This window comes from Gorilla gorilla, chromosome 9 (genome assembly GCF_029281585.2).
Source record: "Gorilla gorilla gorilla isolate KB3781 chromosome 9, NHGRI_mGorGor1-v2.1_pri, whole genome shotgun sequence".
Taxonomy (NCBI): domain Eukaryota; kingdom Metazoa; phylum Chordata; class Mammalia; order Primates; family Hominidae; genus Gorilla; species Gorilla gorilla.
The window spans coordinates 16,910,204-16,928,048 of record NC_073233.2 but is presented as its reverse complement, the minus strand read 5'-3'; the positions used below and the strand labels follow the sequence as shown (position 1 = coordinate 16,928,048).

General features: G+C 35.7%; 1 protein-coding gene across 1 annotated transcript in view; it reads left to right on the top strand.

Annotated features, from left to right (window-relative positions):
- RNF141 (ring finger protein 141) overlaps positions 1-17,845 on the top strand; it is a 30,811-nt gene that overhangs the window by 3,440 nt on the left and 9,526 nt on the right. The window contains exons 2-4 of the mRNA XM_004050703.5: positions 5,100-5,289; positions 8,541-8,649; positions 13,927-14,108. Of these exons, the coding sequence (XP_004050751.1) occupies positions 5,147-5,289; positions 8,541-8,649; positions 13,927-14,108 (434 nt within the window). The 5' untranslated portion in view covers positions 5,100-5,146. The remainder of the gene's footprint in view (positions 1-5,099; positions 5,290-8,540; positions 8,650-13,926; positions 14,109-17,845) is intronic.

Genomic DNA, 17,845 nt, shown 5'->3' with positions numbered 1-17,845 from the left:
ATTTTGGTGCATTTTCAGCCTTTTCCATTTTGCTTTAGTTATTTTATGAATGAATTATGGTTTAAATTTTTAGGAGTTTTTGAGCAGTCTTTTCGTTTTTGCTTTGCCAATTACCCATGATGTAATTTTAATATTTTTATAAGGAATATTTGAACTTCCACAATTCATTTGTTAGAAAAATAAGTGATTCACTATGTACCACCCACTAGAGAATGTGGCATTTTTGGAATCCTTGATCTTGTGCATTTCAAAATAACAGTTCTTTATTTAGAAAATCCTTCAAATGCTTTTTGAAAGCATATTTTTATCTTGCAAAAAATGACTGTGTTATAGGTGGCACAATAATATGAGAGCTGCTAGTTCTTTGAGAAATCTTGACCAGAAATTCATCTTTTGTTGAATTCTGTGCCAGTGGTTTGCAAATTATGTTTCTATGCAATACCACTGTTGCATGGCCTAGGGGGGAGTATCTTGTTAAAATCAAATAGTAAATGTTTCCCAGTTTACATAAGCATTAATTTAATGACAAATTTTCACAGTTTTACATTTTCTTTCATACATATTTGTAACTTCTGCTTCTCTCCAACCTAGTACTAATAGATGACTGACCAAATTAACAAAAGTCAAAAGAATACTAAGTGAATAATAATAAAACAAAAACTGCCAATGGTATTTACTGCATTTATTCAGTAAACATCTATTGAGTGCTTGTGTATCTGCCAGAAGAGAGACCATAGCTGCTGTCCTCAAGAAGCTCACTAGAGGGAAATGGCCGAGTGACTTAACGAATGTCATAGTATGATAGAAATATGTGCAGTCACCAAAGAGGGACACTGAAAAGCTGTGGTGGTTGACTAGAGGATGGCCTCAACAGATTGTTTTTGTGAACATGCACTCTGTGTTGTGGTTTTATATTGTATGTAGTCATATCTTATTTTCACACCCATATAGTGATAGATGTTAATATTTATCAATATTTTATGTTTTTCAAAATAAACTAAATGTCAAGCCCTCTTTCTGGAACCAGGTTGAAAACCACTTCTGCAGGCTCTCTCAGGTAGTCTCTAGATAGTGTTGCATTTTAATCCAAGGAGTTAGTGATGAAGTTTCCCAGATACCAAGTACAGTTACAAGATAACAAGTTAATATGCTGCCTCAAATTATAAACTTTACTCAAAGTTAGGGCAGCAGATGAAAACAATGCTGAAACAAAGGGGATCATTTTCTATTAATAACTCAATAAATAAGCAACTAACTCTTCTTTTGAAATATGGTTTTGGTGGGTAATGTAGGGTAGCAAAATACGCCACTTTGGCATAAGGATTATTTTGAGTTAAAGGCACATTGAAAAGCAGCAGATGTAAGAAGTGCCCACTGACCCTCCTAATTCTTCCTGAAGGCTGGAGATAAAACAGCCATGTGAAAGATGTCCTCTCTATGCCAGGAGGAAGACATTATCATTACTAGAAGTGGGCAATCAAAGCTGAGAGAAATGTGTTCAAAGAAGCCTTCTTAAAGTAACCCTTATCTTCCTATAGTCACTTTTCTATGATTAACTGCCCCAGCCCAAACCCTTGTGTCTTGTCATGTTTTCACAGATTACTTCTCCTTTGTCCAATCTACTATGTAAGCTTTTGGCCTTAATTACTTTTTTTAGTCCTTATTTTTCTTGAGGGCTCCTGTGTATGTATAAAAATTACTAAATAAAATTTGTATGTTTTTCTCCTGTTAATCTGTCTTAGGTTAGTTTAATTCTTGGGCCCAGCTGGAGACATAAGAGAGCAGAGGGAGAGAAATTCTCTCTCCCCTATACCACGTTGGTTAAATTATCATAGGTATTTATATTAAATATTGAGACTATATATTTCAAAAGTTCAGTTTTTTTCTTTGTTAAGTAATGTAGATATTATTCAAAGTTTCAGCCTGGTTGACTAGAATCTTAATTACATTTTCATTAAATTGGTACAGGAATGTTAGAGGAAGTTTCAGTTTCATTTTGGGAATAAAATGTTAGGTTAAAGGTCACCTACTCCACTTCCCACCCAGGTAAAAATCCCTGTAACACTTATTAGATGTACTTCTAATCTTTACCTAAATACTTCCATACTTCCAATGAGAGGGAGCTCACATGTAGCAGCCATTTCCACTTCTGGATGGTGCGACATGCTTATCATCAACTGAAATCTGCCTTTCTAATTTATACTTACTATACTTATTGGCCATCCCATTCTCTGTAAATGAATCTTGTTTTTCCACATGACAGCTCCTCAGATATTTAAACAAACTTATATTGCTTCATTGTTACCAAACTATGACTATCTAGAATAAACCTCTTTTTTTTTCTATGCCCATGAATATGTTCTAATTTATTAGTATCCTTTAAAGCCAACTGCTTAGAGCTGAATACAGACTTTTCAGTGTGGCCTAACCATTGCAGAGCGTAATGGACTAGTAGGCTGCTTGCTCAAGATACCTGCTTCTAGCAAGAGTTTAGGATTATTTTAGCATACTTGTTGCCCCTGTTATACTGTTGACTTATTTTGATTAAAAACCCCAGACTTGGCCGGGTGCGGCAGCTCATGTCTGTAATCCTCAGCCTGGGAGGCCGAGGTGGGAGGATTGCTTGAGCCCAAGAATTTGTTACCAGACTGGGCAACAAACTCTGTTTGTTTAAAGAGACTCCATCTCTTTAAAAAACACAAAAACAAAAACCCAGACCTTCTGTATTTTAACTGCTTTTGAGCACATCTTACATATGTGTTTTTGTGCAGTTGGCTCTTCAGGATTTAACTTTTAGTCATATTAAATATTCATTTAAGCATGTAAGTGTCTGTTTTAGTCTTGATCCTATTATTCACTAGATAATATTCATTTATTCCAGTTTTGGTCATCTGCAGATTGGGCAGGCATACAGTCTTCAGGTCATCAACAAAAATGTTAAACAGCCCAACTCTTGGTGCCAGTTTCCCTCTCCCTTTGCCTCTCTGCTTTAGTCATTGTGGCCTTTTTAAAAATTACCTCAAAGTCACCGTGCTGCTTCCTGTCTCAGGCACTTTTCATAACCTCTGCCTGGAGTGTCCTCCTTTTGCCATGTCCCTACTTTTTTTTTAATCCCTAACTCTGACCATTCTGACCTCAAGTAAAATGTTGTTTGCCCAGGGACTTCTTCCCTGATACAAAACTAGGTCAAGTCCCCCTTTTATAGGCTTTCACAGCACCTGTACTTGTTCACCTAGCACTTCTCATTTTGTAATTATACATTTATTTGTGTGGTTACTGTCTCTTCTCCACTGTATTGGATGCTCCACAGTGGCAAGAACCATGTTTCTTTTGTTCACTGTTTTATCTCCAGAACATAAGCACCAGGCACGTGCTACTTGTTGAATTTAATTTTTAAAAAGTCCTGTAACACAGTGGCTCCCTAATACCAGTCTGCAACCCTTGGCTCCTGATGATGTTTTCATAAGTTTGGATTCGATCAAGAAAAATAAGGACAATGTGTAGTATACCTGGTAAATATGTGGTATACCTCGTTGTGAAGTTACTGCCCTTCTTGGGAAAGACTTTTTTTCTAATATTATATCCTACTTTTCAGGTTATAAGTTCTTTTTAAATTTTTGTTAAGTTTTGGGGAATTTTTGTTTATTTGTGGAAACTGTCCTTGCTTAGAATTAAAAGAAGTATCCAACACCATGGTGCTTTGAGATTTTACTAGTCTTTGAAATTCAGCAATCACTGTTGTTGACTGCCCTAGAGACCTCTTCTAAGCTAAGATCTTTAATTGTTTCTTCTTGGATACAGTTGCTGTCAATCCACTTGGCTATATTTACATATAATTTGACTTCAGGGATTTTTTTTTTTTTGGCCTGGATCTTCCTCAACAACTTCCTTTCATTTATCTCTATAATGTGATATTTATTATTACCAAGTAGGCTCAGATTCAAAACTGTTTTTTTTTTTTAATTACAATTGTCCTTTTCCTATTTTAGGTAACTAAAGGAATTAACTTCAAATACAGTACATTAAATTTTAATACCTAAAGGAAATTTTACATATTTTGGGGTTACTAACTTCATAAACTTATATATATTTTAAATTTATAACTTTATTTTTTGATTAATGATAAAGCAATCTTCCTACCAAAACTTTTTCTATAAGAGTATTACTGTTTCACCTGCTTTATGTGATATGATTGTTAATTTGGATGAAATAAAATGATAGTCTTTGATGGATAAATTAGAATTTCTTGGGGGGCATCTGATTTTGGGGGCATTTAAAAACTTGATAATTAGATATATATTTTGGGGGTACCTAAAAGAGTTAATGAACAAAAGAGCTATCTTTTTCCAGGCAGAAAATGTGAGGTGGTTAAAATATCTAACATTTTAATTTTCTTAGGTTTTTCAAGCCACAAGTCTATTTATATATTTTTAAAAATTAAAACTAAGGTACACGTCTATAAATAAAGTAATTCAACAAAAAATTATTTAGCTGATGTAAATATATTGTGAGCCAGTATGTCATAGTGGATAAGAATGTAAGTACTAGAATCTGAAAAACAAATTCAGAGTTCACTTTCACCACTTATAGCTGTGTAACTTTAGATAAATCACCTAGCTCAGTTTCCCTGTCTGGGAAATAGGTAGGGGTGTAATATTGTCTACCTCTTAGGATTGTTGGAAGAAGTAATTGACTTAATATACGGAAAACAGTTTGGAGCCTGACATGTGGTAAGCAGTCAGGAAATGTTCTTAGGAAAATTATAGAAGGTAGACAAACTTCCTCTTAAATACAATTACTTGAATGCATGTGTGTGTGTGTGTGTGTGCACATGCACATGTGCTTTAGTGGTTTTTGACTTGGTAAAATTATAAGAATTAGAGGTTCATCACCCTCCCAATAATATATAAGTGAATCCTGTTTTCTCATTTAGCTATGTGAATCTGAAAACAGAGTCATTTAAATTCTACCTTAGACTCATGTAGGTCTACTCAAATCTCACTTAAAGGTATTCCTAGTTTTTCTTTATTTTTTTGAAGAATGAGTATATTGCCATTTTTGTATTATATGTAAAAGTAACTTTTCTGTATATTTGACAGAAACTATGTGAAGCAACACTCTGGATTTTGAAAGACATCTTTTCATCATGGGACAGCAAATTTCGGATCAGACACAGTTGGTTATTAACAAGTTACCAGAAAAAGTAGCAAAACATGTTACATTGGTTCGAGAGAGTGGCTCCTTAACTTATGAAGAATTTCTTGGGAGAGTAGCTGAGCTTAATGATGTGTAAGGCTTGCTCTTTTTGTTTTTCGTTTTTCCCCTTGTTGTATGTATGCCCCATATGTCATGGCTGTGTAAGATATAACCAGAGGTGTTGATTGGTAAGACTTAATGTTTTCAGTTAGCATTAACAAATACTTATTGAGTATCTATTATAAGTTGACTTTCTATGTAGCTTTTTAAAAGTATGTAATGGGGACAGAAGATATGGAAAGAACTTAAAATGGAACTTGGAACACAGCACAGACATATTGAAGCAATTCTAGGATACAGTAGTACATCCCAGCATCTCAATTTTATACCAGTAGACTCTTGTTTGAAAGCACTAAAGGGGTGCATAACAAAATGGAATATGAGAATTAGCCACTCTAGAGAAAGACTCCTAGGATAGTGAAAGGTAACACTGAGAAGGTTTCTGTACATGAAGCAATTCATTCATGTGTGTGTGTATATAGACACACACATGCATATATATATACTGTTTTTTTACTGTGTCATCATTTTGCTAGAGGAATACATATGTAGTAATAGCTTATTTTCATCACTGAGAAATAATATATTTCATTTATTCATATTTTCTAAGTAACACCTTTAAATTTCTACTTAACTCTTTGACTAAATTTCTAAAATGAAATATAAATTTCTCTGCCTTCTTAAAGAGTACACCTAATACAACTTAGTCTTCTATTTGTTAATTTATTTATCAATTTTGGTATTGATCTGTGTAGAAGCTATGAAAATATATAGGGCTCTTTGTTCCTGAATGCCCCCAGACCACTGTGCTTTTAAAATATGACTTTTTTGCTGTTTATTTTCTCCCTTGGTGACAATTGGGCAGATGTCATATGTTTCTTTTAAATCTGCCTCTAGCAACATCCACATCTACCTTTATTTATATATATCTTCTAACCCCTGGAGTATAATTAGAACCTATGGAGTCACCTCTTAAATGAGACCTTAAAGGTTCTCTGTTTAGTCTCTTCAACTTAGCTAACATTCACTAAGCACATAGTATGTGCAAGGCCCTCTGCTAAGGATTGGACCTTTTAACTGAAGGCTAAGTTGATTACGCAGGTATTAATGGCATGTCCACCTCTCTGAATCTCAGTTTTCCTGTTATCCCATATTACCTCTCCTTAAACCCTAAAAAGGCTGAATGAAATCGACTAGCAATTCAGGACCACTTAGTATATAAACTTACAGTACTGTAGTCACTATTAATAGTTTAAGGTAAGATATATGAACCCACTCCGTAGGCATTACAACCATGGTGTTAGGTGATAAGAGACATACTTAGCAATCTGTAACATATTAGATAAGCTTGATATACTGTCTTTATGTGAAGACATACTGTCTTTACTGGGAAGAATAAAGACTGTCTTAAAAGTTATCTTAGAAGATGGTTTCTTTTAAGAAGATTGGATTTCATTCATTAAAACAAAACAATACAAAACAAAAAGCTGTATATAGTTGTGGGGTGTGTGTGTGTGTGTGTGTGTGTGTGTGTGTGTGTGTGTGTAGAAAATGAACTAAACTATTCCCATGCTTGTCTCTCGGTTGGGAGATGGTGGGAAAAAGGGGCAGAGAGGGAGATTTTACATTTTACTGTGTGTATTTATGTATTTTTTATGATAAAAATATAGTCATTGGTTTTAAAAACTCTAGCATTTTACTTATTTTTAAAAATTATCCAAAGGGTAGTGTGCAAAGCATTAATTCTGGGCCCATATTCTTAAAGAATTTTAAAAATAGGATTCTGAATTTAGTAATATAAGAGTGGAATGCTTTGTTATGTTTATATTTTCAACTCTTATGGCAGTAATCAATGACATTTACCATTCCTTTAGAGTCTTGGAATTTATATTCATAAACCCTGTCTATTGTATAAAATTTTGCCCTTTAGCATAAAGATACAGGTATTAGATAAAATGTACCCTATAAAACCATCCACAAACTAAGCTTACTGTGTGATACAGAGGTCTTCCTTTTATTTATTTAGCACAGGATATTTCTGACTGGATTTGATTCTTAAAACCAATTGCCATGGGTCAGAATTGGCATTTCAGATGTGCAGTGATCTCCGAGAACTGTAGAATTAAACCTATACAGGACGAAGCTTGGCAGCTAGAAAACAGAGATGGAAACTGGCACGGCTGAATTATTTTCACCGAAGACTTTGTTTCCTAAGGCTAGTTGCTTAACTTTCGATGGCCTCATTTTATTTAGCTGTTAGTTGAGTGTGATATCCCCACTGGTGCTCAGAGAGAGTTGTTAGTAATGATAAAAGGGAACTGCAATACTTAAGCATGTCTTCGAACTGATTTAAATTAATGTTGATAGCATGATATTGAATTATCTTCTAGAAGTGATATATTTTTATGTTAAAATCCTTTAGCTCTCTAAATTAAAATTACTCTGCTAGGGGAGGACAGTAGAGCTATATAGTGTCTCAAATCATTTGTTTTACTTGATCTAGCCCCAAATTATCTGAACAAAAATTTTCAAGAGGTTTGTTAGTATCACTGTTTAAACAAGGACTGAACCAAGAGCAAGATGTTTTTCATGCTTTATATACGTCTGAGGCAACAGTCAAAAAATTTTGATAAATGACACTAGCTAACCTTTTTTTTTTTTTGAGACTGAGTCTCACTCTGTCGCCCAGGCTGGAGTGCAATGGCGTGATCTTGGCTCACTACAACCTTCACCTCCCGTGTTCAAGCAATGCTCCTGCCTCAGCCTCCTGAGTAGCTGGGATTACAGGTGTACACCACCACGCCCGGCTAATTTTTGTATTTTTAGTAGAGACAGGGTTTCACCATGCTGGTCAGGCTGGACTCGAACTCCTGACCTCGTGATCTGCCTGCCTTGGGCTCCCAAAGTGCTGGGATTACAGGCGTGAGCCACTGCCCTGGCCAACCTTTTTTTTAAGTCCCTGATTTCTAAGACTTGTTTTTCCTAAATGTCTTTGTTAGAAATTTAAAGACCATTGAGATATAGGTGTGACAAAGAGAGATTTATAAATATAATGCCACCAAGCTGTTGACTTTAAAAACCTTAGAAATTAAGTTGCATGTTTATGTTCAAAATATTCTCTATCCCTGTTTTAAGAATCAGTTATTATAATCATTATTATTTGTCTTTTTGTGTTTCTTCATATTTCCTTCTCTGAAATTGTTTCTTGAATCTAGTTTCATGGCTGTATTATTTTATTAATATATGATTTTTCATAAAATTAACATGTTCTTGTCTCTTTTCAGAACGGCTAAAGTGGCTTCTGGCCAGGAAAAACATCTTCTCTTTGAGGTACAACCTGGGTCTGATTCCTCTGCTTTTTGGAAAGTGGTTGTACGGGTGGTCTGTACCAAGGTGAGACTGATGGAGACTTCTACCTCTGAGCTTAAGCTATTTTGGTGGCTAGAACTATATTTAATACTGTAAGATAATATAATGCATATACATTTTAATAACTCGGTGGTTTTGTAAAACATAGTTTTGTTACTGTTATTGCCTTCTAACTAGCTGTTTGAATCTTAGAGTTGTCTAATTGCTATACAGCAGGGGTTTTTATAATCAAATTCTTTTTTGCCTCAATATCTCTAACCATTACATCATACTAATCTTCTATCTCTGTTTTTGGGTTTTTAGCTGGCTGTGGAATGCTAAGGTGACATCCTATTTAGCTCTAAGATGATACCTTAAAAATTAATGTTATCTTGAGATCATTTCTTTTAAGAATACATTCATTCATTAAAAAGAAAAAAGATGCATTGGAAGAGTTTTTTTGTTTTTTAGTAATTTTTAGTTATGGGATAGATTTTTTGCCAGCTGTCATTGAGTATTAGAAAGCCTCAACCACCACTGAGTAGATTCAGATAGAAAGTTCTTAACTTTTTGAGGCTACAAACCTTTTGATTAAATGAAGGCATGAATTTTATTAGGCCACCTCCTATCCCCACCCCGGCTCTAAAACAAAGAACAAAATCATCCATATGCATATAAACCATAAATTGGGCATTCATGAGCGCTCTGAAGTTCATTCCCGACTGACCCATAAAGATTCCTTGGGTTAGGAGATTTTTCCTTTGAGTCACGGACCCTGGAGGTTACCCAAATAATATGCCTTATTTCCTCAGTAGATTGTCAATTTTACCCATGCTATGTTTTGCTTCCAGTTTATTCAGATAAACATTTGAGCACAGGTGTGAGAGGCATTAGGAATATATGATAAATAAGACAGATTTCATGCTCTCAAGCAGACTGATCTCTCTCTTGTGATCCAGATTATCACAGATTTTGTATTAATCTCTATACTTCTAGACTCTTCTCCAAATTCTAATTTATGCTGCTGTGAGATTAACCTTTCTAAAGCACAACTCGCATCAGATTACTGCCTTGCTTAAAATTCCTCAGTAATTCCTTCTTGCCTACCAAATAGTCCCAACTCCTACGATATGACTCCAAACTATCTTTTCTGCATTAGTCACAATGACCTTCTTTTGCTCTGCATTCTTATCAGGCTTCACTAACTTAAGACTGTATCATTGTTACTTTTCTTTTCCAGTTCAGTGCTTCTGCTTATTGTTTTTTCTCAACTAGGATGTCCATTCCTTCCATTAGGAAGTCACAGAAAATTCCTGTTAAACCAGTTTAAACAAAAACAATACTTATTTTCTCACTTATCAAGAAATCCTAGCTCCATAGACTAACTGCAGGATTGGTTAAATTAAAGACCCAGCAGATGTCACTTCTGAACTCACTGGTCAGTATTGGGTCATATCCCCTTCATACACCTACACTGACAGAGGGAATATGATTAGCATAATTGGTTTAGATTAGACTAACCAGGATTGACTCCTGCATCATTTCAGGGAATGGTGGACACAAAAACAAAATCAGGTTCTGCTGGCAATGAAAAGAAGGAATGGTATTTGGATAATCAGCCAGTAGTTTCTGCCACACCTTTTATTTCTGCATCTCTAAACCTGATGTCTCTTTAAAGGTCCACCTCAAATACCATCTCATCCATTAAGTCTTCCTGAATAGGAGTTCTCTTGTCTCTTCCAGATTCCAACAGCACATTATTTATACTTTATAATACTGCATTACGAAAAAAGTTGTTTAGGTTCTTAGCTCCCCTTTAGAGAGTAAGCTCCTGAGGGCAGGAACTATGTCTAGATTCATTATTGTATCTCTTACAGGCTGTAATACAGTGCTTTACACATAGTAGGAACTCAGTATATATTAAGTGAACAAAAAAAATCTGTTGAAATAATACTCTCTTTTTAAATGACTGGGATAGGTTGAAGCTTTCCTTGTTTATTGACACAGTATATTATCTAAATTACACTTAATGTTCATTTTTATTTCATAAAGTACTCAGCTCACATTGAAGAGGCCAATATAAATTGTAGAAAGCTAAGGGAATACGAATATATCAGGCTTTTCATCCCTTCGTTTTTTGTTGCTCTTTGACAAACACAGACTTAAGGTTTAATTTTATTAGTAGTCAAATTCCTTTTTGCCTCAATATGTCTAACATCTGTATGTGATTAGTTTAAACATCTTCCTTAAAATAAGATTCTAAGTAGAGAAACAAAAGTACTAAAGGCACAGGCAATTAGATATTTTTTCATGTGATTTTTCTTGATTTTAGAGCTACTCTAAATAAATTTTTTTATTTGCATTCCTTAGGTTCTTTCTGAAAGAATCTGAGAGGTCAGTGTTTATATTAGAAAGAGGTCAAGTCCACCATGAAAAACTGATAGGAGATTGAGAGTTTCACATTTCTTAATGTTAAACAACTTCAAAAAAATTGTACTTTAACCCTCTGTATTTACATTAAGTCTTTTTCTTGACCCTCTGCCATCTGCTATGATTATCCTTAAATAATACTTAATCCACTATAAAAAATGATCTAAATTATGTTTAAATGGAATATTTTATGGAAATAATATTAGAAAAATAAGAGATTAATTAAAAACTAGGTACTAAGGTGGCTGTTAAGAACTACATGAATGATATTATTTCATCCTTCTTTTTTCTTAGACCAACTTCTTAGAGTCATTCTTGGCTTTTCTTTGTCTCTCATACCTCACAATCTGTAAGTGAGTCCTGTCACATCAAAATGTATTCAGAATCTGGCTAGTTCTCACCATCTACGCTACTACCACCCTATTCCTAGTGACCATCCTCTATCACCAGGATTATTCCAGTAGCCTCCTAACTGATCTCCCTGCTTCTCTTGCCCTGCTTCTGTCTATTCTCAGCACGACAAGCAGTCTATTCCAAGCACAACAACCAGCCTATTCCACATCACAATTTGAAATGTAAATTAGATCATATTACTCCTTGGCTCAAAACCCCCCCCGTGACTTCTCATGCACTTGGAATCAAAGCTACAGTTATTACTGAAATCAGCAAAGTCCTATATATTCTATTGCCACCTCACCGTCTATCTACCACTCTTTCCTCTGTCCATCTGTCACTCTGTTCCAAACACTCTGGGCTTCTTGTGAGACTCTCCGTGCTCCTTGCCAGGTACACCTCTATTAAACAGCCTTTGTATTTCCTGTTGTCTCAGCCTGGAATGATCTTCCCCCTAGACATCTGTATGACTCATTTCTGCACCTTTCAGTTCTTAAATGTCAACTTCTCTGTAAGGCCTTCCCTGTAACCCCTCAGCGTCCCTTCTCCCCTGTTTCATCTTCTCCATTACACTTATTTTCATCTAACCTAATCTGTATCTGTATTTCATTTGCCTGTCTCTCCTACCTATCATGTAACTTGCTTGAGGGCAGGGATTTTGTTTTATACACACTGTGGCTAGTGCCTAGAGCAGTGCACATAGTACCAATAACATCCACATTATGGTACTCAATAAATACTTGTTTCAGGAATCCTATGATGAGAATACAGTGTGATACACTTTGCTATTTCTGTACTGACCTTATATGGATTATTCCATAATTTCTTCTGTACTATGCAGTTCCAAAGGACTACCCCAGTTTCCTCAGCTCTGAAGATCTATTTTGTAAGCCTCTTAAATTCCTGTTACTTTTTAATTCTGTTTATTCTCTACCTCATGTACAGTCTTTTATTACAAAGAACCTTGTATATTTGCATCTCCAGATAGATTTTACCTTCCCAAAATTTAATCAACTTTCTGATTATTAGAGATGGTTCTAAAATTTCTTAGTATGGTATATGACTCATTCTTTTTTTTTTTTTTTTGAGACGTAGTCTTGCTCTGCCGCCCAGGCTGGAGTGCAGTGGCGCCATCTCAGCTCACTGCAACCTCCGCCTCCTGGTTCAAGTGATTCTCCTGCCTCAGCCTCCCAAGTAGCTGGGACTATAGGCGTGTGCCACCATGCTCAGCTAATTTTTTGTACTTTTAGTAGAGATGGGGTTTCACCGTGTTAGCCAGGATGGTCTCGATCTCCTGACCTCATGATCTGCCCACCTCGGCCTCCCAAAGTGCTGGGATTACAAGCGTGAGCCACCATGCCCGGCCGCATGACTCATTCTTGAGTCTCAGTATTTTTTTCCCTGCCTTTTCAAATAGTAAGCAATTAATAAACATGTTACAACTATTATTTTCATTCACAATATTCAAATGTATAATAATATTTTAAAATATGTAATCTACCTCACTTTCTGATACCCCTAGTTCCATCAATACATTCCAGAACCTCAAGTCACAATTTTATGGCCCTGTATCTTTGTCTGTCTCCCTATATTCTTCATTTCTTTCTAAATATTTTCTGATTTTGCTTGTTCTTACTCTGATATGCACTTAATAGATTTCATGGCTTACTTCTTCTTCCCCAGTCTTCCATCCTATGTCTTGTGCTGAAAGGAAGTCTTTCATGTCTCTAATCTTTCTCTGATTTCAAGTTCTTCATCCAAGAACATTATACCTTCACCGTACTGGCCTCGGTCATTTCATTATGCCTCACTCCATGGCTCCCCAAAGCTTGTGAAAGCAATCTCCTCTGCTTGCCCCAAGTATCTTCTACATTAGATTGTAAACTGGCTGGGGGAGAGGTACAACCTGTAAAGGTACAACCTTTGGGCCACTGGTTTCACCTCATATTAAACGAGTTTTTTGATAAAGCTCAAAATGGCCTTCTGGGAAAAGTCCAACCACCTTTTGTTAGGATTTATTTTAAAGTAATTTTCTTGCTTTAGTTTAGAAGTTTTGGTACAAAATAGAACTTAAAGATATTTAAGAAAGTACTTGTTTGAGTTGTAGAATCTCATGCGGTTGTTGGATTCAAATGAATCCTGTGGTTAAGAAATTCTTTAAGAAATTAAAGTGAAAGAATTGTTAATACTGATCTCTAAAATTTATTTCTTAACTCTGAGAAAGTCACCTTACCCATCAACAGGATAGTGCCTAATTAATCTTACAGGGTTATTTTGTGTGTTAAATGAGATAAATTTGTATAAGAACTTTGAACCCCACAAGTGTAGGGGACATGGTATTACTCATTTATTCAGACTCTTGCTTTCTTATGTAATTTGCAAATCCTGAAAACTCCTATTTCCTAGGATGTTTGACTAAATATTTGTTCCCCCTTTTTGGGAAAAATTGGTCAGAGAAATGATCAACTTTTCTCTTTTTCACGTTCTTTGTATTTTTAGATTAACAAAAGCAGTGGCATTGTGGAGGCATCACGAATCATGAATTTATACCAGTTTATTCAACTTTATAAAGATATCACAAGTCAAGCAGCAGGAGTATTGGCACAGAGCTCCACCTCTGAAGAACCTGATGAAAACTCATCCTCTGTAACATCTTGTCAGGCTAGTCTTTGGATGGGAAGGTATATAATGAATAAGTACTGTATTTCACTTATTTTCTAATATGAAAACAACTGAAATCTATTAATATTTTTGCTGTTGCTCATTGTAGCATCTTAAGTCTTTTTTTTTTCTCAGTTGGTATTGTATCTGAGATCAGTTTTGGGGTTATTCTGTGCTTCGGATGTTGTTACAGTGCTAAATTAAAGTGGCTTGGCAGGGCCACTTTAATATTAATGTTTCTGTCACACTGGTCTCCAGGAATCCACTCTATATGCATGCATTTATTGACAAAGGAGATAGTTAACACCTTCCTTATAATAGCTATTTAGGTTCTTAGACAGTCAAAGCTTTTTAGGGAATTAGGTCAAAGAATTTGGCAAAATCATCCCACTTTTTTAAAAAAATGTCTAATTGAAGCATTAAAATTTTATATATTTGCTTCAGGACTTGGCAGTCCATTCAGGAAGGAACCGAATGCATATACTTAGTTACCAGAAGGAAATGAAGTCAGCCAGAGGTTTCTCTGATGATGTTTGTTTACCCAGGCCTAATACATTATTGTTCTATCTAAACTTTCTTTTCCTTCTCTGTTATGCTTTTGGCACATGAAAGTTCCCACCTCTTGACATTTGACAATCATGATCATAATTTAAATTTGTAAATATCTCATTGGAAAAAGATTTACATGGGTCCAAACATGTTGACATCCTGTCATACTGTCATACTGGGTAGATGGCAGAAATCTATATTCACGGTGTCCTTTACCTTAAAGTTAAGAATGTACTTAACAGTGATTTTTTTTTTTTTAATTGAGATGGAGTCTTGCTCTGTCGCCCAGGCGCGATCTCGGCTCACTGCAAGCTCTGCCTCCCGGGTTCACGCCATTCTCCTGCCTCAGCCTTCCGAGTAGCTGGGACTACAGGCGCCCACCACCACGCCCGGCTAATTTTTTGTATTTTTAGTAGAGACGGGGTTTCACCGTGTTAGCCAGGATGGTCTCCATCTCCCAACCTCATGATCCTGCCCTCCTCGGCCTCCCAAAGTGCTGGGATTACAGGCATGAGCCACCATGCCCGGCCAGTGGTTTCTTTTTTTTTACTGCTCTATTTACAGTTGCATTTTCTGGTTCATTCTTAACCAACTGGTTTTCAAGTACTATGTTACAGTTAAACTGTATTTTCCATTTATTATTTCCCAATTATCTTTAACAGAATTACTTGGTTTTCTAGGTTTGGTCTATACAAGTGTTACTAATAGGCCAAGTGACTTTTAGAACATGGTAGGCAGTGTTTAGGCTTGTCTTTCCTGTATTCTGTAATCTTTCAAAGATGGATCTGATTTTTCTGCTTTTCTTCTCTCCAGAATAGTGGTTGTTGTTTTGTTTAATTGTTTTAAAAGCTGAGGATGGTGTTTGCCAATGTATTTAAGCTGTATGGTAGCACATGAAAGTATTGTTTTTTCTTGTTACAGTCTTCTTAATGAAGAAGGTAAAGGTGTTATCCCTTTTCATGTGCCCTCAAAACTGGAAATTCAGTTCCTGATTAGTTTGTTAGGGGTGCTTCTTGTTTTTGTGTTTTTTCAGTTTATAATAATACCCTTATACACTAGTTCATAGAGACTTTCTAAATTGAAGGAGGTCTTAAGGGATATTTATGTAGTTGAACTTTACATCTGATGCATAATTCCATTGATGTTTTACATTTATTGATTACTTACAGGGTATAGAATTGTGATGAGTATTGTACATGTATAAACTTATTAAATTCTCACAACCCCATATGGGAGTACAATTATCGGCCCATTTCAGCCAAAGAATCTGAGATTTAGCTAAGTAAGTGTCATGATTAGAAATTGTTCTAGCCAAGACTCACATTCAGGCCTGTCTGGCAGTACAACTGTTCTCTAACCTATTACTTTATGGTACATAAAGATCTTGCACACAGAGCTTCTGAAAATTTATTACTCAGTGGTTTTGAGGAGGAGCCTGAGAGTCTGTCAAGCTCCCAGGTGGGGCCAATGCTGCTGATCCTCAGATAACACTTTGAATAGCAAGACTCTGCTTACCCACATTTTGCCAAGTCCGACTTGCAAGTACAAGTAACACCTGCAGTTATGTGAGACTCACTGCCTGAAAAAAGCAAGCCTTTTCATACTCAGATGGCTCTAATCACTATGAAGTTTTTCCTATTGCTTCATTTTCCTCACAGTAGCCAAAATCTTTCTTGAGGCAGCACAGCACAGACTCTAGCAGCAAGTTGCCTGTGTTCAAATCCTGGCTCCAATCCTGTGTGATTTTTTTGACAAATCAAACTGTTTCCTCAGTTTCCTCATCTTCTAACAGAGGTTGATAACTGTAGTATATGCTTTATAGGATTTTTGAGAGAATTAAAAGACATAAGATGCTCAGAACAGTGCTTGACACATAATAATTTGTCTATAAGAGTTAACTGTCATTATTATTGTTACTATATTCTATTTATTGTTTTCAATGGCTGTGCCCTCTGGAATTCCTCCAAACAAATCTGTTCTCTTTTCCAGCCTTTCAAATATTTGAAAACAGTCATCAAATTCTCACTGAACCTTCTGTTCTCAAGGATAAACACCCCCAGTTCCTTTGGCCTTTGTTTATGTGGGTCTCGTCTACATACTGGAGGCTTTCCCAGATGGTCTTTTCTCTGTCAGTATGTGTGCCTTTCAGAGTATGAGGCATAGAAGCAAATATTCCAATCTACAGGTGATCTAACAGGAACAAACAGCACAAGACTCTCCTTCCTTCTGGTCACTGTGCTGCTAAGAAGGTAGCAAAAAGTTAAGAGAACTTTGTACTGGTTCCACTGGCTATTTCTGTGTCTCCCATTCTTTTATCTCTCTCCACAATGCTCTTCTTTGTAGTCCTCTGCTTCTCACTTTTAAAGTCCAGCCTTCAGAATATTCTTTCACTCTGTACGGATTCAGTTATATTCTCTGCTACTGAGAAACTCAGATACATTAGACCCATATCCATCTAGGTTTTTATTCAGTTTTCCCATTCCAATTCAGTGACTTCCCTCTTTTCCCTGTTACTAACGTATAACACTTAATCTATTACCACATAAAAGATTTGTCTTTTATAATGCTTCTTAGACCTAATTATCTCTCAGATGAATTGCTGAAATAAGATCCTAACCAGTTTTCCTCTTTCTAGGCTGTCCCTCATACTGCACTCCCAATTTATCTTCCTGAAGTACCATATCAGTTGGAGTTCACTTCCCCTTGATTATACAGTGATTGTAGTTTGCTTGTCAGGACATGTTCAAACTTAATATTTTGACATTTAAGGATGAGATTATCTCCACTTTATCTAATCAATTTTTTCCCTCAGTTTTCCATACCCAAGTATCATGCCAGCTTCCTGGTTACATATACACAGATATAAACACACATGATTTTGCTTTTTACCTCTACAACTTTGTTTATGCACCTAGAATGTCCTCTATTAAAATCCTATTGTTTTTCTATCTCATCATTTCAACAAGTTTGAGATACATTCATCTCTTCCTTCTTTACTTAGCACTTACTATATTTAATATACATTTGACATTTATTTTTACATTCAAATCAAAATTTTAAGTACTATCTAAATATCTTACATACAGTGCTATAAGCACAACAGGGAATGGAAAACTTATTAGTGATAGCTCCTATCCTTAAGAAGTTTATAGTCTAGTGGCTGTACTTTGGAACAGTCAGTTTTTATATGATTACAAAAGTAATACAT